The sequence below is a fragment of the Octopus sinensis genome, linkage group LG14 (assembly GCF_006345805.1).
Source record: "Octopus sinensis linkage group LG14, ASM634580v1, whole genome shotgun sequence".
Classification (NCBI taxonomy): Eukaryota; Metazoa; Mollusca; class Cephalopoda; order Octopoda; family Octopodidae; genus Octopus; species Octopus sinensis.
In genome coordinates this window covers 59858216-59883794 of record NC_043010.1, presented here as the reverse complement: position 1 = coordinate 59883794, position 25579 = coordinate 59858216, and the positions used below count along the sequence as shown (strand labels likewise).

Sequence of the window (25579 nt, the reverse complement as noted above, 5' to 3'; positions counted from 1 at the left end):
TCCTATTCGATTTTTACTTTCTTCTATTAGACTCTCAGGGACCATGAAAAGCCTTCCAACAGTGACCGTCACGTCTTTATGCATATCTACATCGTCGAGTGCGATCTGCGGAAGACATGGACTAATCTAGGTTATCTCCATCATCCCTGTTAGTGTCAGGTTGGAAATTGGCCTCGTCTCGTAAATCCAAGACAATCCAGTCACAACCCCCACCACAAATATCTTCGACTACATGACCTTTTAAGACAGTCGGGTTAAAAATGAGAGTACTTGGCTGCTATTTCTAGCATGTCGGACGTAGAAACTGGATGTTGACAGAACGGTATCAACGGCTGATGTTTATATAGCAATAATCATCATCATCATCATCTAATAATAATAAATAATTAATGACTTGATATAATTAATTTCGCTTTTAAATCAGAAATTGGAGACGAATAATCTGTTGCGATAATCCAATGAGAAATAAACCACTTTAGGAAAGAAAATGGTAATAATAGAGGAGGGGGGGGGGTTTGTAAATAAATAAAACAGAAGCACACACACACACTCCCTTAATTACACAAAGTGGGGAGGCTGGTATTTCCCCTAAAAAAAATATATCTTAAAACAACTAAAAAAAAATAAAACTTGGGATTAGCGAGGTTGATTGCTGGATTGGAAATGAAAGAGACTATTATAATTGGTGACAAAATCGGAATGGCATCATCACGAGGGAATGGCAGACGGAAGGAAGGAAGGAAATAGCATCTTCATCTAGAATTTTTCTACATCCTAGATTAATGCTTCTTCATTCTCTCACGCACTTTCTCTCCTGCCTACATTTTTACCGCTTTTTTCTTTTTTCACATGCATTTTGCATCAATTCTTCTCCATATATTTTGTGTCCGTGTGAGAGAACATGTGTGCGAATATATATACACGTATGTATGTGTAACCGTTATTCTATAAACAATATAAAATATATCGACATATATAAACAGCTCGACCATCTTTTATATATAATCATAATGGGGGTGGCCGGTTGTGTGTGTATAATATATATATATATATATATATATATATATATATATATATATATATATATCAATAATTGAGGGTAAAATTAATTAGTTATTAATCAATTTCACCAAAGTAGTGTTCAGTATGTAAAAGGACCATTTAAGGCGAATTCAAAATATTACATTATATAATTAGGGCTTAGTAAAATAAATTACTTTGCCACATACTAAACTTTCTAGAAATAGCAGCCAAAAAGTTTTTTTAGCCATTTCCACTACTTTAAGAAAAATCTCCCAGATAATGTTTACTCAAAAATAACTCACGAAGATATGGAGGTAGAACAGTAAAATATCACAAATACAATATATATATATATATATATATATATATATATATATATATATATATATACATACACACACGCACATTTATCGCTCTTTCCCTCTCTCTATGTATACACATATTTAGTTTATTAAATTGCCGTCGTAGAGTATAAATACGATATTGTTACACATTGTCAACACAGGAAATGTCTATTTCTCGGTGTGCTTGCGTGTGTGTGGATCGATAGATAGATAGATAGATAGATAGACACACAAATGCATATAAGCACGTTGGGCAGAGAGTAGATGTGTAGCTTAATGTATTTATTTGCATATACAAGCATTCATTAATTAATATGTGCATATATAAATAGCAGCATCTGTTCTCAGTGTGTGTGTGTGTGTGTGTGTGCGATGGCGTGCGTGCAAAGAGAGGAGGAGGAGGGGAGGTGATGGTGTTTCATTCATCTGATGGAATTGGTAATGTGTTTGGAATGCAATAAAACGGAATTCCAGTTGCATTGAACTGCTGTCAGTCAGTCACGTGTGCAACATGCACGGTTGATGGAGTAATGGCGGCAACACGAGGAAGACAACATGGTCGCCCGATCGGCTAGAAATGGCAGCCAACTCTCTCTCTCCTCGAATTAAAACATCTGTGGTATTTTGAGATAGGAGAAAGGAGGCGATAGACAATAAGACAGAAACACGCGAACCCGGGGGATAGAGATGAGGAGAGCGAAGAACGATAATGGTAGAAGCACTTGTGTGTGGTGGGGGTGGGGGGCGTCGAAGTGACCGATTCCTTTTCTTAAGGATTTGGTCATTTCATTCCCCGAGCATGGCATCTTGATCAAATATTTTAAAAATAGTTTAAGGTTAAACCTAAGCCTTGTGGGTGAAACAGGTTAGATGAGAACTGTGAGGAGCTCCAGCCACGCCACACATTGCTGATTTGCCCCGAGAAGTAGGGCAAGGGTGCATGTGTCTATGGAATACCCAGCCACGTTCAGCTGATTGAGCTACTGAATGCTAATCATTTACATTAATGAAAGATCAATTATCAATGTAAAACAGATTGTGCCCTTCAAGGAAACAGATTGGCTAATTATCTTAGCTAATTAATTAACAGCTTGCATGTAAACAATAGTTCATAAATTACTGTGACTTGCAGCTTTATAACGTTTATAAAAATTACTATTCAATTACTGGTGACAAATTGACTAATTAGATGGTAATAGTATTTTTGTTTTGTTTCTAATTTTGTAAGTCAGGAGACCCTTTTCAGGGGTTTTAAAGACTAACGAGAGGAAGGAAGAAAAAAAAGGGAGGATGTATGGTATTTCCAGACCAGAAACCTTGCCTAAATGTCTGGACTTCACCAAAGGTCACAAATGGCAGGGTGGTGGTGGTGGTGGTGGTGGTGGTGTTATTGTGGCCAACAAATATCACCTTCATAGAAATAACTGCTTGAAGGAAACTGGCTTATTAACATTGCCACACTGAAGACTGGGTCTTAGGGTTTGTTTGTACCTCCAATCCAGTTAATTCTTCACAAAGCTTTCCCTAATTTCAACTGAAGCTTGCACATGTCAGAGTACTCTCTACACTCTTTTACTCTTTACTCTCTTTTACTTGTTTCAGTCATTTGACTGCGGCCATGCTGGAGCACCGCCTTTAATCGAGCAACTCGACCCCGGAACTTATTCTTTTGTAAGCCCAGTACTTATTCTATCGGTCTCTTTTGCTGAACCGCTAGATAACGGGGACATAAACACACCAGCACGGTTGTCAAGCAATGCTAGGGGACAAACACAGACACACAAACACACACACGCATATATATATATATATATATATATATATATATATATACGACGGGCCTCTTTCAGTTTCTATCTACCAAATCCACTCACAAGGCTTTGGTCGGCCCAAGGCTATAGTAGAAGACACTTGCCCAAGGTGCCACGCAGTGGGACTGAACCCGGAACCATGTGGTTGGTAGACAAGCTACTTACCACACAGCCACTCCTGCGCCTATGTCAGACTTAAGCAATTAGTAAACTGGTTTAGTTTAGAAACAGTTAACACTAACAATGGAAGATAGACTCCACCCCCACAAACATTGTGTATTGTTTCTTATAGAAGCAATGGACGGCAGAAGTTGGAGAGCATCAGACAGAGACTACTGTGGGGTTTAGCCTCTGTTTTGAGGCTGAATCCTAACAAAGTCAAATTTGTCTTCAATTTTCTAGGATAAACTAAATAAAGGAACAGTATACCGATCTTTCCAGTATATTTCTGGCTTCTTCTATCCACTCAGATTCCACATTTACCAAGAATTTTGAAATGAAAATATATATTGGAAAAAAAAATGAGAAAGATACATTCAACCCTGTTCTAAATAATGGTCATTGCTGCTATGTTTTGGATCTGCTGAACTAATGCTGATCTGGGACTTGACAGAATTGCCCAGATAATAATGAGCCAACAAAAGAGCATCTATGTAGTCACTTAATGTGCTTAAAATAACAGCTAAATCACCTTCAAGTCACACTCTACTGTCTTAAATAACGAAAAGGTACATAAGATAATGTAGGCTTCCACTCTTGTAAAGGAACAGGATGGTTTTGAACATAATTTCTGCCCAACCAGGACCAGCCTAGTGCTCGAAACTCATTCGTTGTTATTATTTGATAACAAATAATGAAATCAATAAAGTAAACCATAACATTAATCAGTGTTTAGTGTTAATGAACCCGGCCCTCACTCCATCCAACAGTAATTAGTTTTTGAACAGTGACAATACCCCAACATCCAATCAATACACACAAACAGTTACTTGACTGGCTAGAAGAAGCAGGCAAATCTCCCTCAAATCAAACTCCACCATCTTACAAGAGAACACATTTGACAACATGATGCTGGGTTCTCTGAATACAAGAAAAAGATGAGATGGTTGCAGTTGGAATCCCTTTGATCGAAGCGAAGGTCTGCTCAATCAGGTACTGACTTAGAGCAAAACAACAATAATAATAATAAAGACTAAATTGGTGAACTGGCAAAATCGCTGGAGCACCAGATGGAATGATGCTGTGTAGGATCAATTCTGGTTCTTTGCACTTTGAGATCAAATGTCAGTGAAGTCAACTTTGATCTTCATCCTTTCAGTACGGGGGGGGAGTCAATTCTTCTCCCTCCTCCCCTTTTTTTTTTTTTGGAATGTACCAGTAATTCAAAGGTCCAGCATAGCCACAATGTGTCATTCTGATTCTGTCTGAGAATAGCTTTAAGGGTACATATGTCTGTGGAATATTCAGCCACTTCGACATTCACTTCATTTCATAAGAATTCAGGTGTTCAAAGAATTGGAAACTCATTGACAAACGACTGAGACAAATTGCTATGCTTTGAGCAGACCTGCCCAGCTACGTAAAATCCACCTCCATGCCCCTCCCTCTGCCATCCATCTTAACTCACATACCTACCTGCACTCAAAATGCCCCTGTTAATCCCTTCCTTACAACTGTCCCCTCCCTCTACCAGTGCCAACTCATTACATCTCTTCCACCTCCCAACCCCCTTTTGAAATCTTGTGAACTCACCCTTTTATCTCGCCCTTTCCAATCCCTGGTCCTCTTCACTATATACACCACCCTCTAACTTGGGGAGTACGACCCCTGCCCCTTCCCCTCTCTCCATCTGAGATAACCATGTTTCTCTTCTGATGCAAGACACCATTTCTGTCCCTCAATACTACCCTCCCACACCTCACACCCAGTTCAGGGGTCTTGTCCTGCAAATTACTTGGTGGCCTCACATAAAAAGCACCCAGTACACTCTGTAGAAAGAAGCGATGCTGTAACAGACAGCAGACCTTGGTGCCATTTCCTGTGAAACCACCCAATCCATGCCAGAATGGAAGGTCATAAAATGATGATTTTCTGGACAGTCAAAGAATCCATCCTCACAATAATAAACACTAATTCTCTAATTCACTCATTTTGATGATGGCCACCAAAGGAAGCTGGGAGCTCAACTAATCACTTCACATCATTTATAGGAAAAGCTCATCGCTTTTGAATAAGAAGCTGAGGCAGTAAAATGCATGGCTGTGCCAATATGAAAATTATTAAAAAGAAAACTCTCTGATCTAAGTATGTCCATTTGTATCAATATCTTAAAAAGCTATCAATCAATAACCTATCACATGGGTTGATTTGTGCCTCTGGCAAAACTATTTTACTCTCTTGTGTCTGGGGAGAGTCATTTTTTTTTTGTGCCTTATAATGTAACACATTCACTGGTAAAATTTCCACTTGTTTCTTATTTTTATTTTCCTAAAATTTTTGTTGCATCTTTCAACCTTTTCAATAGTCTTGACTCTGTCTGTTAGTTACACTGCATTCCCTTTTGTTTGTTTGTGCGCAAGCGTATGTGTGTGCCTATACATGCATGCATGCATGTACGTATGCATGTGTACGTATGTATATGTGTGTGTCGTATCCTGCATATTTATGTGCTTGCATGTCCGTGTTAGTATATTTTCTATGTATGTGTGTGTGAGCATGTGTTTGTATATGTATGCACCTCTGTCTCCTTGTGTGTGTGTGTGCATGTGTTATGTAACTATGTACCATGTTTGTATGCATGGATGTGCATCTTTATATGTGTGGATCTCTGTCTCCATATGTGTCTGTTCTTGTAGTCTATGTACATATCTGTCTGTTGATCTGTTTATTTTCATGTCTATATGCTTACATGCAGAAAAAGAAAAAAGGTGCACACACACACACACACACACACACATACATTTATCTACCTGACAGTCCCCTAACCATTCTACTCTACCTGTGTAAACTGTGGGTATGGAGGTATGGTATCTCCTATGTATATTTCCTATTTAGTATTGGGGAGGTTTCATTTATAAGGATGTACTCCTGTTTTGTCTGAGTGTTGGATCTTTTGGGTGCTTGGATAAATACAGGAGTACATCCTTATAAATGAAACCTCCCCAATACTAAATAGGAAATATACATAGGAGATACCATACCTCCATACCCACAGTTTACACATTGGAAGACTAAGATTTGCCTACTGGCTTCTATCACAGTTTGACTGAAAAAAAATTTCATGATGATGATGATGAAGCCAGCAGCTTACAGATTGTGTTTTAATGATCATCATGAAATCAACCAAATATGCACTTATACCGATTTTGAAAGTAAGCTCCTCATTTGTTGTTATTGATGCTATGGTGTTAACATTCAGTTCCATATCAATTAATCATCATATCATAATGATTACGCCGAGAAGTAATTTGACTTCTTACCTGACATTTTTCGTGTCTTCTGCCCCAGTTTTGTTTCTCTTGTAATAGGTAAGTCAATGATTGATGTATTTCTGCCATTATGGCAAGTCCTGTTGTCAAATAAAAATTAGATCTGAAGTTAAATTGCAATAGTAACAAGATTTTTGAGGAATTCTGTAGCAATATTCTCCTGGATGTTAACTGAAACTACATCAATGCAAAACTCGAAGCATGACTGCGATTAAGAAGTTCTCTCTTCAGAAGCAGATGCTTTTCAAATTCACACTTTTTGATATCTTGAGCAAATGTCTTTCACTACAGTCTCAGGTCAACCAAAGTCTTGCAAGTGAAATCTGATGGAGAGAAATCGTGTGGACTGAGGGACTGTTAGTGTCCTTCAGTTTGCAGGGACTGTTAGTGTCCTTCAGTTTGCAGACTAAATCCATCTTCTACTCTAAAGGCACCACCCGAACCTGGGGTACATTTTGCAGAGGTCACTCTTTTGCAAGTATTTAGGTGATGCCTCCTGCCTGAGGGTAACTATCTCACCTCCTCCCACCACTCGTGTATACCCTGAAATGCAGGCTGTGGAATACAACAACAAAGTAATGGTGGTGGTGTGATGGGCAACATTGGAAGGTCTGATGACCAGTTTCCTCCTTTACAAATGACACCTACAACATTTCTCTTCCCCTATTACAATAACTGTATAATTATAATGGAGTGAATGAGGGAACCACAACTTGTTAGAAACAGCAGCTAAATTTACCTCAAATCATTGCACACTACCTTAAGAACAAGAAGACAACATTGAAATATTAAGATCCTAGATACACTATGCTGAACTAAAGATGGAATGAATACTACTGGACCGTGTCTGATTACAGGTTTGGTTCAGGGCTGAGCTGGGGTTAAATTACAAACTACAAAAACAAAACATATTGCACAATTTGTGTGTGTGTGTGTGTATAGACACACAGCAATTGCAGGACTCCATGTAACAATTCAACACAGACCTATCAGATGCAAAATCTTACAAAATGATGTTTGGTACAATGATCTTACTTCATTTACACCAGAGGGAGACATAAAAGCACAGCATGCTTTCTCCTGGCAACTCAGAAATTTCCTGTGAATTGTCCTAACAGTATTTTCTATCTTTTAAAATATTATTTATTTTTTTTGGTCTCAGCATCCCAGATTCTCCCAGCTTCTGTTGTTTGCATTATTTAAGAAACAACAGAGAAATATTCAACATGAAACAAGACCAAAACTGAGCAAAGATGTGAGAAAGAATCACAAAGTAAAACTAAAATGAAAACTACTTACATTGATTGTGTGTAAAATCCTTTGTTGTATAAACTGTGACTTGGTCCCAATGTTCTGTTGTTAATGGTTGTCTGTGTCACTGCTGCTATGGTGTGACAATGGCTTCATGTTGATGGAATAGTGTTGGTGGTGAGTCAGTGGAAACCAGCAGTTCCCTCTCAAGTCTTCCTCTGTGGATGGGTGGTGTATAATGTGTGTATGTGTGTGTGTGCGTATAAAGATGTAACATAGAAGGGTGATGCTTACTCCAGCTTCATTCAGATTAGATGCTGTGTTCCTCATCAGTGAGGAGAACACACAATATCAGCCATAATAAATCCATATTAGACCAACACATCTGATGCAAAGACACTGACACAAAAATGCTCAGCAAAAATTAATCTCTACAATAAAAATAGAGCCCATGCTGTTACTATATTAATAAATTGCTAGCTAACGGTTAAAAAGAGTGGAAGACAAAAGATGTCACGTGTGTCTGATCTAATTCTGCGATGGAATAAGAAATGAAGTGAAATAGAAACAAACTCCACAAGTCTTGGTACTTTAAACATTCATTTTTTTAAAATTTTATTTTCGTAAACCAAATTTTGTTGTCTTTTTTATAAATGAAATTTTTCAAAAACTGTCATCGTTTGCTAATTGAATCTTTTCTAAAAATGTCCATAAACAGTTTTCTTTGGTTTTTGTTCTAGATTGTTCAATATACGAAGGAAATATTCAACATAGAAACACTGATTATAATTATCACATAATCTGTTATAACTGAACAAATACATATAAAAAAACACAGTAAAAATTTAAGCAAGGAGTTCTCAACATTTTAATATTGAAGATTATCAGATTAAGTTTGCATCAAGTGTTGAAAGAAACTGTCTTTCTGGGGTGGGGTTTGTGTGTTTTCTTGATAATGGAGTTTCACATTGTTAAATGGTGGAGTGGTAGTTTGAACTGGAACCTCCTGAAATAGAAACAATATTCAAGCATTTAAAATAAGTTTAATATATTTTGAAACAGAGAAACTTCAACAGGAAAATAACTCTTCTAGTCTACACAATGTTTTCTACATTTCAAATTCAAGGGGAAATTCTTTGCAGGATTCTCACATGGTGGGGACAGGGTCAGATGGACACTGTTATACAATAAGGTAAAATTGGTGAAAGAGAGGTGATGATGATTAGAAAAATTTCCATGAATTACTTGACCAGAACTGACCAAGGGGACAAACAACAACAACAGCAATAGGTAAGTAAAACTAAATGTTGATACTTACAGCATGTAAAATCCTTTGTTATAAACTGTGACTTGGTCCCAATGTTCTGTTGTTAATGGTTGTCTGTGTCACTGCTGCTATGGTGTGACAATGGCTTCATGTTGATGGAATAGTGTTGGTGGTGAGTCAGTGGGAACCAGCAGTTCCCTCTCAGTCTTCCTTTGTGGATGGGTGGTGTTTAATGTGTGTGTAAGTATATATACATGTGTGTGTGTATGAGAGATGGGTGATGCTTATTCCAGTTTCACTCAGACTATTTCCCCTCACACAGAAGAAGAAAGAAAGAATACAGAATATCAGCCCCACTAACAGTCAGCCATAATAAGACTATATAACACTGGCATAGATATATATATATATTCAGTGTTTCATACGGATCTCATATTAACAAAACATCACTGATATTGGTAAATATATTACTAACAAATGATGTTAATATAGAACAGTTCTGGTTAAGACATGTTCATTTTAGTATTTATTTTTCTAAACAATAATTTCTTGGATGTAATATTTTCATAACAATATTTGAAATATATTCTAGATTAATTCAAGGGATATTTGGGAAATATAAAGAAAATATTAGCTTATATATAACATTATGCAAAATTCTGTGTGTGTGTATACATGCGGGCTGAAATATTGCTGACTTCACCGTTAGTGTCTATATATTGTATCATATGTTGGTGTATAAAATTGGCAAAGAGAGAAGTTATATTTATATTAGTTTGTATGAGTGTGTAGGGAGCATCACGTCTGAAATATAGTTGTCAATATTTAGTAAATGACCAGTGGTCAGTTAGTAATGACATCTGGTGTTGAAGGTAACTGTCTCTCTGGAGGTTTCACATATCTGTCTTGATACTGTTGTCTTTCGGGGTTCACTGGTGTATCCTGTTGGCTACCATAGATCCCTGCAAAACATTGTTTTAATGTAGCAATGTCTGAAACAATCACCATCATCAGAAATACTCTACGGACACACAGACAGAACTAATTACATCTCAGTCTACAACAATAATTAATACAATAATTAGTAATGAATTACTGTAATATTAAATGAGAATGGATTGATATCCTACCTGACATTGCTGGTATTTCTTCATACTGTCTACTTGACCGCTCACTCCAGTACTGTCCACTGCTCTTACGACTGGTCAATGTGTCAGTGGGATAGTTAGAAGACGGTCTGTTGTCTCCATAAGATGTCACCTCAATCGGTTGACTGTATTTCTGCTGTAAAATACAATAGTAACAAGATATAATGCACAAATATCATTTGCGACCATCAATGCTATATCTAATATTGAATAATTTATCACAGTTTTGCCGTCAAATAACTTCAGTGCTGTAGCAGACAGGTGAGAGAGAGAGAGAGAGAGATTCTATAATTGGTCAGCCTTTGAACTAAATACACATTTATCTTTGCAAATATTATCTTAAATATTTAAAACAGGTTTGTGCTGAGGATTATTAAGATGTTATATATCCAAATATTTGTTTAAGGTCATTGTTTTGATAACATCATTAACTAAATAAATTTCTGGAATATCTTCTGTGTTTCCAAATTTGTGACCATAAATTGGAAAAAAAATGCTAAATATGTTCAAATTGATGAATCTTTGTTAAGCCCATCCTATCTTTCCTGCAGATTGTTGCCTACAATGCCTTCCTTTGCTCCAAGTAGAGAAGGTTCACTACAGGGATTTCACTTTGCATTGTCATCCCAGTATGAAGGCTGCTACCACCAACAGAGATGCAGATACCAACCATGTCTGTCCCGGAAGGGGGTAGACACTGAAAACATAACCAGAAGACAGTAATTCCCAGTCAGAAAAGAAGCAGCAAATGGCAAAAGATGATGTCAAAGAGAAGATATTGGTGACAAGAGTATTCGTTTGGCTAAAGGGATTTCAGCTAAATGGGTAAGTTGCCTGCAACAAGACACTCGTTAAAATGAGAAAAAAAAACAACAGAATGCCTCAAATCTGATAGGGCTCATATAGATTGGCCCCCTTCATATAGGCAATCTTGCGGAGAAAACAGAGGAATAAAGTTGAAATGGTTCATATGTGACAGCAATATTTATGTCAGATGTCAGCAGTGATGTGAAGAGTAACTTGAAGAGAAATGATGGCAGTGCCATTCTTCTTGACATCATCCAGCTAAATTCCAGGGAGATTTCTCATTTCAAGCTCCAGGCCCTACTTATCATATAGCAATAATTAATTATCAAATATTTACAAGGGTTAAATCATATTCATTTCTACTATAGACACATGGCTATAATCTCTAATTTAGGGTATATTTAAATATACTGACCCTAGATTTTTATTGATTCCTTATCAATTAGTAAGAGGATAAAGGAAGTGATCACCTCCACTAATTGTTCTAAACTGGAAAGAGTTGATGTTAAACTTGGTGACACATTCAGATCTACAACCCAAGTAGGGTACGGCTAGATTTGAACTCAGAATATAAAGAGCTGGTAACAAATATTTCAAGCCATCCTCATCAATCATTTACTCATTCTAATAGACCATTGACATGTACTTAATTTTACTTTTGTCAAATACACTCATAGTTTTCTAAAAATAATACTTACCCTTGTTGACTTCTGGAGTGTTCTGTTCATTGTTGACGTCTTCCAGTCTTCGGGATAGTAATGACTCCTCGAATGACCATATCTGTCTGACATCACAGGTACACTGTTGTTACCTTGATAGATCAACTGTCTCATCTCATTGCGACATTGGTATGCCTGTTTCTCTTCTGCTGTTCTTTCAGATGAGCTATTTCTCACATTGTTACATCTCACAATACACAGGGTTATAGAAACCACAATAGCTATAGATACTATCACAGCTGCTACTACAATGATAATCAACAATGTCGCATCTATTGTGTTATCACTTGGTAGGTGCACAGCTGTGAACATTGGTGACGTCTTGTTACTAACAGTCAGTGTCAAAGACACACTAGTTGTTGCTGACAGAACTGGAGTACCACTGTCTTTCACAACAAACTCAAGCTCATATGATCCGGCATCATTTTGGTAAACTGTGCGAGAGTAAGATAACACACCAGTGAACGAATCCAGTTTAAATAACTGTCTCTCGTTACCTGAAACGATTTCGTACCTGAGAAAAGCATTCATGTGACTGTCTATATCAGATGCTTTCAGAACTGTGATGTCGTTCTTACTTTGCGGATGATAGTGGACATTAAGAGTGAAAGGGTCAACACTAGGAAATGTAAAATATGGAGTATTATCATTTCTATCCAATACTTCCACTTCAACATTCACTGTGTTATTCAGAGATGGGCTTCCATTGTCTTTCACAAAACCTCAAACTCATAGAAATCTCTGTGTTCTCTGTCTAAAGACTGGTTTGTTGAAATAAAGCCAGAGTTGATAATCTGGAATGGCAGACGATATTGCTGTTTATTTCTCAGAGAATAAGACAATTCACCTCCCTTACCAATATCTGGGTCTGTAGCATTGATAAAGCCAATAGGGAAATTAGCTTTGTCATTCTCATAGGTAAGGAACTTGAATGTGTCTTTCGTAAAGTGTGGTTCTACATCATTCACATCTAACACTTGGATTGACAGATCTTTATCAGTTTCAGAGCAGGTAATCCTTTATCTTCACACGACACAGTAAAGTGATAATGTTCCTGTGTCTCTCTGTCTACTGCTTTCTTTAGAACTATTTTATATTCCTTCGATCCCATTGACTGTAGTTTGAATGTGTCATCTTTGATATGACAGTTCACCTGTCCATTGTGTCCAACATCATTGTCAGTGACCATCACATAAGCAATGAAACTACCAACTTTGATGTCTTCCAGAATGGTAGCTGTGTTGTGATTCTGTGTAGAAATAAAGTTCACATCAATATTTGGGGGATTGTTCTGCTGGTTGATGACATTTACCATAACAGTTGCAATGGAACTGAGAGGAGGGCTGCCCCCATCTCTGGCTTCAATATATAATTTAAATGATTTCTTCTTTTCTAAATTAGAATGTTTAGACTGGAATATTTCCCCTGATTGCTGCTCTATCCTAAAGTTGTTCATTGAGTCTTTAGATGTTAAGGAACTGATATAATATGAAACTTTACCATTTTCTCCAATATCAGAGTCTTTTGCCAACATGACAATAACCGGTATATTCCTTTGATGGTTACTTTGTATAGAGACATTGTATGTTTTATCAGAGAAAATTGGTCTGTTATCGTTTTCATCTTTCACAGTTATGTGCACATTTAAGACACCCTGTTTGGGTGGATTGCTTCCATCCTTAGCAATCACTTCTATATCATATCTGTCTTTCGTCTCCCTATCTAACTTTTCTTCTAAAACGATTTCTAATGACAGCAAACTATCTGCTATCTGAAATGTGGACAAAGAAAACTGTTGGTTATTTCCCTTCAATTCGTAATTCACTAATCTGTTCTGTAATCCAACATCTTTGTCAATGGCATTGGGAATCGATTGTTTTGTACCTTTTCCATGACTTTCATCAAATTCCATCTTAATTTGTTCCACAGGAAACTCTGGTTGATGGTCATTGATGTCTTCTATAATCACCTTAATTTTCAATATCTTTATAAATTTACCTGCTTTATGAACGGCTACCTTAATTGTGTGAAAGCATTCTTTCTCAAAAGTACACAGAGACTCAGCATCCAGTGTTTGTGTGGTGTATATCTTCCCAGTGGTGGTCACATTAAACAGCTGTGTTCCCTTCTGTTGCAACTGACTGAACGATAATAATGCAGTGTCCTTTAACTGGGAATCAGCAGTAATGTCTCCTATGTTGATAACAGGACTGTTCTCTTCTTTCACATGGTAAACAATGTCTTTAGAGACAGAACAGTGAAGCAGAGACTGTAATATCCATATCGCTATTAAGACCATCTTCATTTGTTGAGTTTAATACCAGTCAATTGATCTGAAAATATAAAGGTACACAACTGCCAGTCACATTACAGAAACAAATAACAGATTTATAATATTTATTCTATTAACCACAGCAAAATAAACATCTTTTTATTATATTAAATGTTTTCATTCTTTCCTGCTTTACCTTCATTAATCACAATAATACCCAATTATTATATTTATAAAATGTGTAACGAAGCAGTATTGAGTTCATTATCGTTGTATAATTTACAGGAAGATGAGATTTCTTATTTCCATCTTTGCTTCATTAATTAAACTTTAAAATGCAATATTTTAAGCAGAATGTCACAGAATTCCAAGGAGCGATACTTGTTGTTTGTAAGAATGTTTTATATGAAATATGAAGTATTTGTCTTTTTAACTGATTTGGATAGATATTGGAGTGCTGTGATGTAACTGAGTGAAAAAAAACACAGCCAACCACCTCATCATGTACAATCTATTAATCACTCAAGTTAGATTTCATTCTTACCAGGAAATAAGAGAGAAGGACCATTGTAAATAATCCAAACTTTTCCTGATAAAGGATGAGTGTCTAGAGACATCAGAGTTAAGTAGACACAGAAACAGGAGATGATATGGAGAAGCTAGGCATGGAAGTTAAAAGATCCATGACTGTAGGGAGAAAGATTGAAACACCTGCAGCATAGATTGACTACTGAGAATTACAGCAAAATAATCTGCAAGGGCCATGGGATCTGAGTGACTCCCAGTGAAACTGACGGTGACATGAAGGCAGAATGATATAAAAGACAAAGAGACAGGCTTGGAAAACCCAGAAGGAAGGTGGTTGTAGGGAGCATTATCAAACAGCATGAAGGGTAGCTAGGCAAACAGGTGTACTCAGCTAAGGGTAGGGCAGAAAAGAAGAAATTTGCACATGTTCTGCAACATAAGGGATCAGCAACATTAAGTGTCCAGGATTGTAAGACAATGTGAGTGAAAGAGAACTCAGATACCATTGGTGAGAAGTAAATTTGGAATGATGAAGGCACACTAGCCATTGCCATGGAAGATAAGAGACAAGGGAGTGCTATTAGGAGAGGTTGTCGAATGTGGAGAATGGGGGGGGGGCTACTTCATGTTCAGCCTACAGAGGACCAGCAATTCAAGTTGACAGCAATGGTAAAGAAATAAAGAGCACGAAGAGAAAGCAAGTTGTAGATTTATCAAGGACAGATGTAGAGATGTTCAAGAGATCTGGTAAAGTAAGCTAGATAGGATTACCACTTGGATAGGAAATCAGGTTATACAATGACTTACATAACGGTATCACAGTGAACTGATAGAAAAACAAAGGAGATGCCTTAGAGCAGTGGTTCCCAACTGATTTTTGGCTTCTAAAATCCTGATGCCCCCTTTGTGATATTTAATTTTTGTTATTCAAAATTTGGTTAATGTTTACAATATTACCTGGAAACAAAAAAAAAAAAGAATAGTGCAACAGATGTAAAAAAATGTCTGGGAGACACACATACGAGTTTACCTACGTTGTTTTCACATACCACTATGTTGAAGGAAACAATTTTATTCCCACTTTAGAGACATCATTTCTTATAAATAGAGCTGATGAAAATGACATGACCTTGATGTCTCTAAAGTGTCAAAAATTTAGTACACCTTATCTACAGAAGGGATGTAAAGATTTTTTTTTTTAAATAATTCATTCTCAAATTGTCCCTCTTTCTCTATTGAGATGCTAAACATTGAGTACAAAAGGTATAAAGTTCAACATAACCCTACACATGCCTCACCAAAATATTACCATGCGCCACGTTGGGAATCACAGCCTTAGGGAGAGAAAATTACAGGGGAATAAAAAAAGACTATGAAGGTTGCAGTGTGTCATAACATAATTGAGCCATAACAGAATATACCTAGAAGAGATGCAACTGTAGGAGAACTACTTTGCAAAGAGTCAACTGCTTTTCCTGACAATTGCTGATTTAGAGAAGGTATTTGACAGGGTACCATGTTCACTAATTTGGTGGTTACTAAGCATTGATGATTGGCTTGTGAAGTCTGTGCAAGCTATGTACAAAGATGCAGTAAAATAAGAGTCTACAACGATTTCAGTAATGAATTTAGAGGAACAGTGGGAATCCATCAAGGTTCAATCTCAGTGTTCTCCTATTCATCACAGAACATGAAGCCATCACAAAGAAATTTAAGATTAGATATCCATGGAAATTTGCATTTGTTGATAATCCATTTCTCATAGTTGAATCTACAGAGGAATTAGAGAAGAAATTCCAGGCATGGAAGCTAAACCTAAAAATTAAGGTAAACTTAGTCAAGACTAAGGTTTTAGTAAGAAAGAAAGAAGACAGGATCCAGACATTGTAAATGGCCTTGGTTAAAATGCAGAAAAAGAATAGTCATAAATGCCATATGCTGCGTCCAATGTAATTTACAGCTGCACAAGTGGTGCAGTGGAATCACAGGCAGACTAACAAAGCAGACTGTGTATGTGACACGAGCACAGAAACGGTTGTAGTATGAGAACACAAGAAATAGATTCTCTTCAATTCACAGGAAGTAGAGAATAGCTTTTGTTACAGAGGAGACATAATTATCGGGGAAGATGGTTGCACTGAAAGTAGGGTAGCCAGAGTAAGTACAGGTTGGAAAATTGGTATTACTACTGCTGCTGGCAATAAAAAGCTTTCCCTAAGACGGAAGGGGAGATTGTTTGATACTCGTGTTAGAACTGTGATACTGCATGGCAGAGGGACCTGGGCCTCGAATGTAAAGGACTTGAGAAAAGTGGAAAGAAATGAACCAGCATGTAAGTGTGCATGAGTGACATAATACGAAAATGTTGACTGAGCATATGAGGAATTGAATGTCGTGTGCCAGAAAGAAGACTGTTCTGGTGCAGCATATGGAGGAGGACAGCTGTTTGAAGAAGTATTGATCATTTAATGTAGATGGAGCTTGTGGAAGAGGGAAGCCTAAGAAGATAGGATGAAGTAGTGAAGGTTGATCTCAGGAGCTTCAACTTCACAGAGATGACGAGCAAGATGTGATGATGTAGAAGATCCACCCCTCCATGGAACAATGTACCCAAACACAAGTATAAGGATTAAAAGCCAATAACAAAGACATGTATATAGTGCTCTCCGTCAAGCCAGCCTTACCCCATGTGACCTTAAACTTCCCTTCCATGATTCCCACCTCTTCATTGCTCACAGAGCACTCCTTCCCAAGTTACCTCTATTGTTACCCCAAACTTATAGTTGTCTCATTAACCACCCCTGTATCCCTATAATGCCCACTAGCATTTCTTTCCCTTTCTGTACCCTCTCTTCCCCTTGTCCTTTCCACTATCTCTCCATCTACTGTACTTTTGCAGCATCCACACCCAGCTCTTCCTCCAGGGCCTTCTTCATGCCTCCGCAACAACCTTTCTCATCACCCCAATCCCTTCACCTACCCCACCACCATACCCCGCTTTCTTTCCATGATTCTCTCAGGATTCCACTCCACCCTAATCTACTGTTCCCTTTCCCTCAGCCCTTGTGTTCCCTAGCCTTCAACTCCTCCTCCTCCTCCTCACACAACCCACCTGATCAGCTCTTCAACTCAATCCCTCCATTTTTCTCGACCTTGTCACCAACCCTTTCCCCCTCTCCTGTTCCTTGCTACATTCCCCATTCTCTCCTCTTACCATCCCTCATCTACCTTTCCCACTCTCTCTTCTACTCTCTCTCAGTTACAGGCGTCACTTAGGGGCTCCAGTTTCGCAAGTAATCAGACAGACATCACAAGTGCTGGTGCCACAAAATGTCCACCCAGTTCACTCTGTGCAGTGGTTGACATTAGGACGGGTATCTAGCCACAGGAACCATTCCAGTGTACACATGACAGTCCACTAACTTGACAGCCTCTATCAAAGTGTCCAACCCATACCAGCATCCTCATCATCATCATCATGAACCTTCAATGTGGTTAAACAGCCAATCCCAACCAGTAGGGATCCACAGTACAGCTTGTACTATTCATCATTTTGATTACTGAATACCAAACCCAGCTCACAAGACCTCCATTCAGATGAGTCCATCACAAGGTGTGGTCACAGGATGCAAGTGAATGAGAACAGCTGCTTGCTTAATGGGGTGTGGAACCCTCAGAAGAGGAACACTCAGGAAGATATGGGATGAAGTGGTGGAAGCTGACCTCAGCACTTGGCACCTCATGGATGAGATGACAAAGGACCGGGATCTCTCATAATATAAGGTTCTCAAAAGTACTCACCTTCCTCACTGGGACTGAGTCCTTGAAGTGCTATATTTTGGAGACTCAGTCTGTTTCAGAAATTCCCTCCCCTCACATGCTACATTTATCTCTTCCTCCACCCCCTTGTCCACCCCACCATCAGCAACTGTAGCATCATTACTACACTTGCTACGCCCTTTTCTCCCCACTCATCTGCATCCCCCAATCATCCTGAACTCACAACTCTTGTCTCCTCCTCCCTTCAGCCCTACTCATTTTGGCAGTCTGCCCTACCCTTCATTCACCTTCCCAAACGATCTTATAAATTACCTACACACACACACACACTTCTACCAGCTTGTGCCTTGTGGGGTAACCCAAATCCCTTATCACCACTATGTTTTACAGCTCCTACACATCATTTTCCCTTCTTTATCCTTCTCTCTCTCTCTCCCCTTCCCTCCATTTCAAGCTGCAAACTGCATTGTGACCCCAGCAGTGCATGTGGCATGTAAAGCACACTCAGCCCATGCTATAAAGTGGTTGGGGGTTAGGAAGGGCATCCAACTGCAAAAACCATACCAAAGCGGACACTGGAGCTCCGTGTCATCCTTGGAGGCACTGGTTCCCATCAAACGGTCCAATCCATGTCAGCATGGATAATGAACATTCAATGATGATGATGAAATTCTCTTTCATACACAAATGAGTTATAAAAATACAATTATTGTATTATGAAGACAATAGTGTAATTCAAAGTAAATACAGTTCTCTTAGTCAATAAATTTTTACAGAAATATCTAGTGACAGAAAACCTCCTCCATCAACACCACATTTAATTAAAAGACATTCATTAAACAAGACCAAAGACGACAATGTTTTGGTATCAATGCAACAAATAGATTAAAACCAATAAACTTAGAATTTAGAAAGACTTAAGTAATACCACAACACAATATTGATTATTTATGTTGACACTAAACCACCATCTTGTCAACTCTTCTCCCAGTTTCACTTTAATATTTTATATTAATATAACCCATTCTTACATATAAACACAATAATGATACTTGACTCTCTCAAAACATCCTTCACAAGAAACACTCAAATTTTGTTTAAATACACACAATAAAGAACATCTTCTGGTTATATATTATACATTATCAATACTGATAATAATTATGAAGATGTCTGCAAATAAGAGACAACAAACTGACTGGATTTAAATATATTTCACTTGAAAAATAACCATAATTAAATATTATTTAACACTTCCTAACAGCAAAATATCAATCATGAACATATAAATATCAAGAGAAAGCGTGTAACTGGCAAAGACCATATTTAAATGTCTACTGACATAATTTCTATTTGTTATATTCTATAGTAAAAGATGGCTGAAGAAAGTTTCTACAACAATCATCAGTCAAATATCTTAATAATACAAAATGAACATTGATAGACTTACCTTCATTGTGTGTAAAATCCTTTGTTGTATAAAGTGTGACTTGGTCCCAATGTTCTGTTGTTAATGGTTGTCTGTGTCACTGCTGCTATGGTGTGACAATGGCTTCATGTTGATGGAATAGTGTTGGTGGTGAGTCAGTGGGAACCAGCAGTTCCCTCTCAGTCTTCCTTTGTGGATGTGTGGTGTATAATGTGTGTGTGTGTGTGCATGTAAATGAGAGAGGGGGTGAGAGAGAAAGATGGGTGATGCTTGCTCCAGCATCACAAAGAAGAGGGAAAGGAAGGGAGAGAACAAACAATATCAGCTCCACTAACAGTCAGCCATAAGAAGTCCATATAACACCAACATGTCTGATGTAGAGAGAGAGAGAGAGACTGGCATAGATATATATATATATTCAGTGTTTCATACGGATCTCATATTAACAAAACATCACTGATATTGGTAAATATATTACTAACAAATGATGTTAATATAGAACAGTTCTGGTTAAGATGTGTCTGACCTAAATATACACCCAACCTATAATGGAGGATGCAGGAACAAATAGAGAAGGGATATTCTAATTTTCAGGCAGGTTTATTTTGGTATCATTTTTAAATATAATTTCCTAAGTCTTAGATTTAAAAAACTCTGTTGTAAAAAATAGAGAAATATATTTTAAATATATTCTAATTTAATTTTAGAGATATTTGAGAAAATTCATCAAGAGCACATAACTCAGAATATTAGAGAAAATATTGGCTGAAATAATATATGTGAAATTCTTTGTGTTTATAAATATTAAAATGTTGCTGACTTCATTGTTAGTGTCTATATATTCTGTAATAGGTTGGTATATGATATTGCAACTGTAAGGTAAAGTGAGAAGTTATGATATTTATGTGTGTAGGAAGAGTGTCATATTTGAAATCATGTTAGTAAATGACCAGTGGTCAGTTAGTAATGACATCTGGTGTTGAAGGTAACTGTCTCTCTGGAGGTTTCACATATCTGTCTTGATACTGTTGTCTTTCGGGGTTCACTGGTGTATCCTGTTGGCTACCATAGATCCCTGCAAAACATTGTTTTAATGTAGCAATGTCTGAAACAATCACCATCATCAGAAATACTCTACGGACACACAGACAGAACTAATTACATCTCAGTCTACAGCAATAATTAGTACAATAATTAGTAATGAATTACTGTAATATTAAATGAGAATGGATTGTTGTCTTACCTGACATTGCTGGTATTTCTTCATACTGTCTACTTGACCGCTCACTCCAGCACTGTCCACTGCTCTTACGACTGGTCAGTGTGTCAGTGGGATAGTTAGAGGATGGTCTGTTGTCTCCATAAGATGTCACCTCAATCGGTTGACTGTATTTCTGCTGTAAAATATAATAGCAACCAGAAACACTTAAAGAAATCATTCATGATTGACAAGGTTAATGAATAACTCATTGTAATGTTGTTGCATCTATAGAAAGCTACAGGGCACCATAATAACCATCAATTAATGTCCATGTTCCACATTGCCAGGGACTGATGGGGCAAAAGACTGCATCGTATTCCAGCCCTCAGCTTTTCTATCGCTGGATGCATTTCCTAACACCAACCATTTTACATCATACACTGGGTGTGTTTTTAGTGCCATTGGTACGAGCAAGTTCTGTATTTGTCTTATGAGATTGGCAAACCCAAGGACGAGGCCTTTATGGCAGGAGATAAGGGTTAAGGTATGAGAGAACGTGGGGCATTGTAAAGGAGCTGCTTGGTAATTAACATAGTGATGAGAATGGGAAGGAATCATTGGTAGGTAATGAGGCGTCCAGGAGGTAGTTCAGGGTATGAGATGAGTGTAAGTGGGTGGGGACAGAGAAATTAGGAGCATGAGGAGGTGGGGGTTTGAAAGAGATAGGTAAAATGGGAGACGGTTAAGGGAAGGAATCCAACATCTGTAAAGATTGGGTTAAGTTGAAGGGTGTTGCAGGAGAGGTGAGAGCTGAGATCGTATGTAATCTGGTTTGTGAGGGGACAAGGATAATAGGAGAAAGAACTATAATCCTTACGTATGGGTGCAGAGAACACTCTGAATGGTAGAAAGAAAAATATGTAACAGTATTAGGAGAGGATTAGTGGGAGAGACGAAGGGGGTGATATGTGGAATTTGGAAGTGCCACTTCGTGTGCATATATGTAATATATACACAAGTTTTAGATGTAAATATTTGCAAAATACTCTTAAGAATATCAAAGGAGCGGATTTATGATTTAAGACTGATACAAAAGAAGGAGAGAAGAACGGGGTTGATTATCCTCAAATTAGAGACCTGAGCCAAATAGTGGCCTTCACTGCTCAAAGCACCCAACGACCAGTTGCTGGTGCTAAACAGAGCAACAGATTAAGTCTTCTATCCAAGCAGCCCATAGATGAAGTGAGAGGGTAAATAGTTAGAACAAATATAGCAAGGAACCACAAATGATGCACAAATGCTTCTCTCAGTTCAATGCTCATAATTGTACATCTTTTGTCAATCCCACAAAGATAGAAGGCAAAGTAGTCCTCACTAAAATTTGGAATAAAAAGTTAAGAAATGAGAATAGATACAACAGGGTATTCTATCTGCTGATTCTAGCAATTCTAGGATGCTTATATCATCCACTAACAAATAAAGTAAGTCATGCTTTAACATAAAGAGGTGAAAGTAATTAACACAAGTCATTTAAGAGATACATATTCCCCACTGCACCAATCTACTGCCAAGCTATATATCTATGGCCACATTCTGACCAATTTACTGCCTATGGTGTTGGGTTATACAAAGTGTCTTCAAGTAAATCACATACTAACCACATGATACAAAATTCTAAAAGGAAATTTTTATCAGATATATGTCACCAAGTAATATTTACAGCAGTGAAATTATTACAACATGAAGACAAACTTACAATATATATATTCCAAATAATACTTACACGTGTAGATTTCTGGAGTGTTCTGTTCATAGTAGACATCTTCCAGTCTTCGGGATAGTAATGGTGCCTCGAATGACCATATCTGTCTGACATCTCTCCTCGATTACCTGACATCACAGGTACACTGTTGTTACCTTGATAGATCAACTGTCTCATCTCATTGCGACATTGGTATGCCTGTTTCTCTTCTGCTGTTCTTTCAGATGAGCTATTTCTCACGTTGTTACATCTCACAATACACAGGGTTATAGAAACCACAATGGCTATAGATACTATCACAGCTGCTACTACAATGATAATCAACAATGTCGCATCTATTGTGTTATCACTTGGTAGGTGCACAGCTGTGAACATTGGTGACGTCTTGTTACTAACAGTCAGTGTCAAAGACACACTAGTTGTTGCTGACAGAACTGGAGTACCACTGTCTTTCACAACAAACTCAAGCTCATATGATCCGGCATCATTTTGGTAAACTGTGCGAGAGTAAGATAACACACCAGTGAACGAATCCAGTTTGAATAACTGTCTCTCGTTACCTGAAACGATTTCATACCTGAGAAAAGCATTCATGTGACTGTCTATATCAGATGCTTTCAGAACTGTGATGTCGTTCTTACTTTGCGGATGATAGTGGACATTAAGAGTGAAAGGGTCAACGCTAGGAAATGTAAAATATGGAGCATTATCATTTCTATCCAATACTTCCACTTCAACATTCACTGTGTTATTCAGAGATGGGCTTCCATTGTCTTTCACAAAAACCTCAAACTCATAGAAATCTCTGTGTTCTCTGTCTAAAGACTGGTTTGTTGAAATAAAGCCAGAGTTGATAATCTGGAATGGCAGACGATATTGCTGTTTATTCCTCAGAGAATAAGACAATTCACCTCCCTTACCAATATCTGGGTCTGTAGCATTGATAAAGCCAATAGGGAAATTAGCTTTGTCATTCTCATAGGTAAGGAACTTGAATGTGTCTTTCGTAAAGTGTGGTTCTACATCATTCACATCCAACACTTGGATTGACAGATCTTTATCAGTTTTCAGAGCAGGTAATCCTTTATCTTCACACGACACAGTAAAGTGATAATGTTCCTGTGTCTCTCTGTCTACTGCTTTCTTTAGAACTATTTTATATTCCTTCGATCCCATTGACTGTAGTTTGAATGTGTTATCTTTGATATGACAGTTCACCTGTCCATTGTGTCCAACATCATTGTCAGTGACCATCACATAAGCAATGAAACTACCAACTTTGATGTCTTCCAGAATGGTAGCTGTGTTGTGATTCTGTGTAGAAATAAAGTTCACATCAATATTTGGAGGATTGTTCTGCTGGTTGATGACATTTACCATAACCGTTGCTATGGAACTGAGAGGAGGGTTGCCCCCATCTATGGCTTCAATATACAATTTAAATGATTTTTTCTTCTGTAACTCAGAATGTTTGTTCAAGTAAAGTTCTCCCGAATCTGAATCTATTAAGAAATGATGTTTTGCATTTGTTGATGTTGTTGGACTGAAATGATAAAAAACTTTACCATTCTCTCCAATATCAGAGTCTTTTGCCAACATGACAATAACCGGCATATTTCTTTGATGGTTACTTTGTATAGAGACATTGTATGTTTTCTCAGAGAAAATTGGTCTGTTATCATTTTCATCTTTCACAGTTATGTGCACATTTAAGACACCCTGTTTGGGTGGAGTTCCTCCATCCTTAGCAATCACTTCTATATTATAGCTGTCTTTCGTCTCTCTGTCTAACTTCCCTTGTAATATAATTTCCAGAGATGATACTCCATCAGCTCTTTGGAATGTGGACAATGAAAACTGTTGGTTATTTCCCTTCAATTCATAATTCACTAATCTGTTCTGCAATCCAACATCTTTGTCAATGGCATTGGGGATGGACTTTTTCCTACCTTTTCCATCTCCTTCTCTAAACTCCAGTTTAATTTCTTCGACAGGAAACTCTGGTTGATGGTCATTGATGTCTTCTATAATCACCTTAATTTTCAATATCTTTATAAATTTACCTGCTTTATGAACGGCTACCTTAATTGTGTGAAAGCATTCTTTCTCAAAAGTACACAGAGACTCAGCATCCAGTGTTTGTGTGGTGTATATCTTCCCAGTGGTGGTCACATTAAACAGCTGTGTTCCCTTCTGTTGCAACTGACTGAACGATAATAATGCAGTGTCCTTTAACTGGGAATCAGCAGTAATGTCTCCTATGTTGATAACAGGACTGTTCTCTTCTTTCACATGGTAAACAATGTCTTTAGAGACAGAACAGTGAAGCAGAGACTGTAATATCCATATCGCTATTAAGACCATCTTCATTTGTTGAATAAAATACCAGTCAATTGATCTGAAAATAGAAAAGGTACACCACTGTCAGTCACATCATAGAAACCGTTTACATCATAGGATAGATTGTTAACTGAACTGTAATATGTAATATTTTAAATGGAATGTCACTGAGAATGTTATTCTGTGTGAAGTATAGAATATACAACTGTCTGCTCTATAGACTTGGATAGATATTATCTATATAGCATTCTCTGTAATTGTCATGTATTCAAAGAGTGTATTGAGGAGCATAATTATTCTATGACACTTTAGATACAAGTAATTGTAAAGGTGACACTTTAGATACAAATAATGACAGAGGTAGCAAGTTGTTAGATCAGGTAATGAAGGTCACGGAGAGAGTCATAGC

At 37.5% G+C, this 25579-nt stretch overlaps 3 protein-coding genes across 6 annotated transcripts in view; all 3 read right to left on the bottom strand.

The window, feature by feature from the left end:
* LOC115219405 (protocadherin-19-like) overlaps positions 1-25579 on the bottom strand; it is a 273644-nt gene that overhangs the window by 188394 nt on the left and 59671 nt on the right. The window lies entirely within an intron of this gene.
* LOC115219120 overlaps positions 8507-25579 on the bottom strand; it is a 33087-nt gene continuing 16014 nt past the window's right edge. Inside the window, exons 5-9 of the mRNA XM_029789195.2 lie at positions 22919-25228; positions 11838-11904; positions 10315-10468; positions 9236-10146; positions 8507-8923 (exon numbers count right to left, since the gene is read on the bottom strand). Coding sequence (XP_029645055.2) covers positions 10028-10146; positions 10315-10468; positions 11838-11904; positions 22919-25228 — 2650 coding nt within the window. The 3' untranslated portion in view covers positions 8507-8923; positions 9236-10027. The remainder of the gene's footprint in view (positions 8924-9235; positions 10147-10314; positions 10469-11837; positions 11905-22918; positions 25229-25579) is intronic.
* Positions 12557-20803, bottom strand: LOC115219119 (protocadherin gamma-B6-like). Of its 2 annotated transcripts, none has more exons than XM_029789194.2 (2): positions 19889-20803; positions 12557-14191 (listed from the first exon to the last, which is right to left on the bottom strand). In XM_029789194.2, the coding sequence occupies exon 2, from the start codon at positions 14161-14163 to the stop codon at positions 12829-12831; it is 1335 nt and encodes a 444-aa protein (XP_029645054.1). In that variant the 5' UTR covers positions 14164-14191; positions 19889-20803; the 3' UTR covers positions 12557-12828. The 2 variants fall into 2 exon arrangements, with proteins under 2 accessions (XP_029645054.1, XP_036365201.1); XM_036509308.1 differs by lacking the exon at positions 19889-20803 and adding an exon at positions 16110-16346.

Coding starts and splice junctions, on each gene's coding strand:
- LOC115219119 (XM_029789194.2), bottom strand. CDS start 14,163: ATGAAGATGGTCTTAATAGCGATATGGATATTACAGTCTCTGCTTCAC.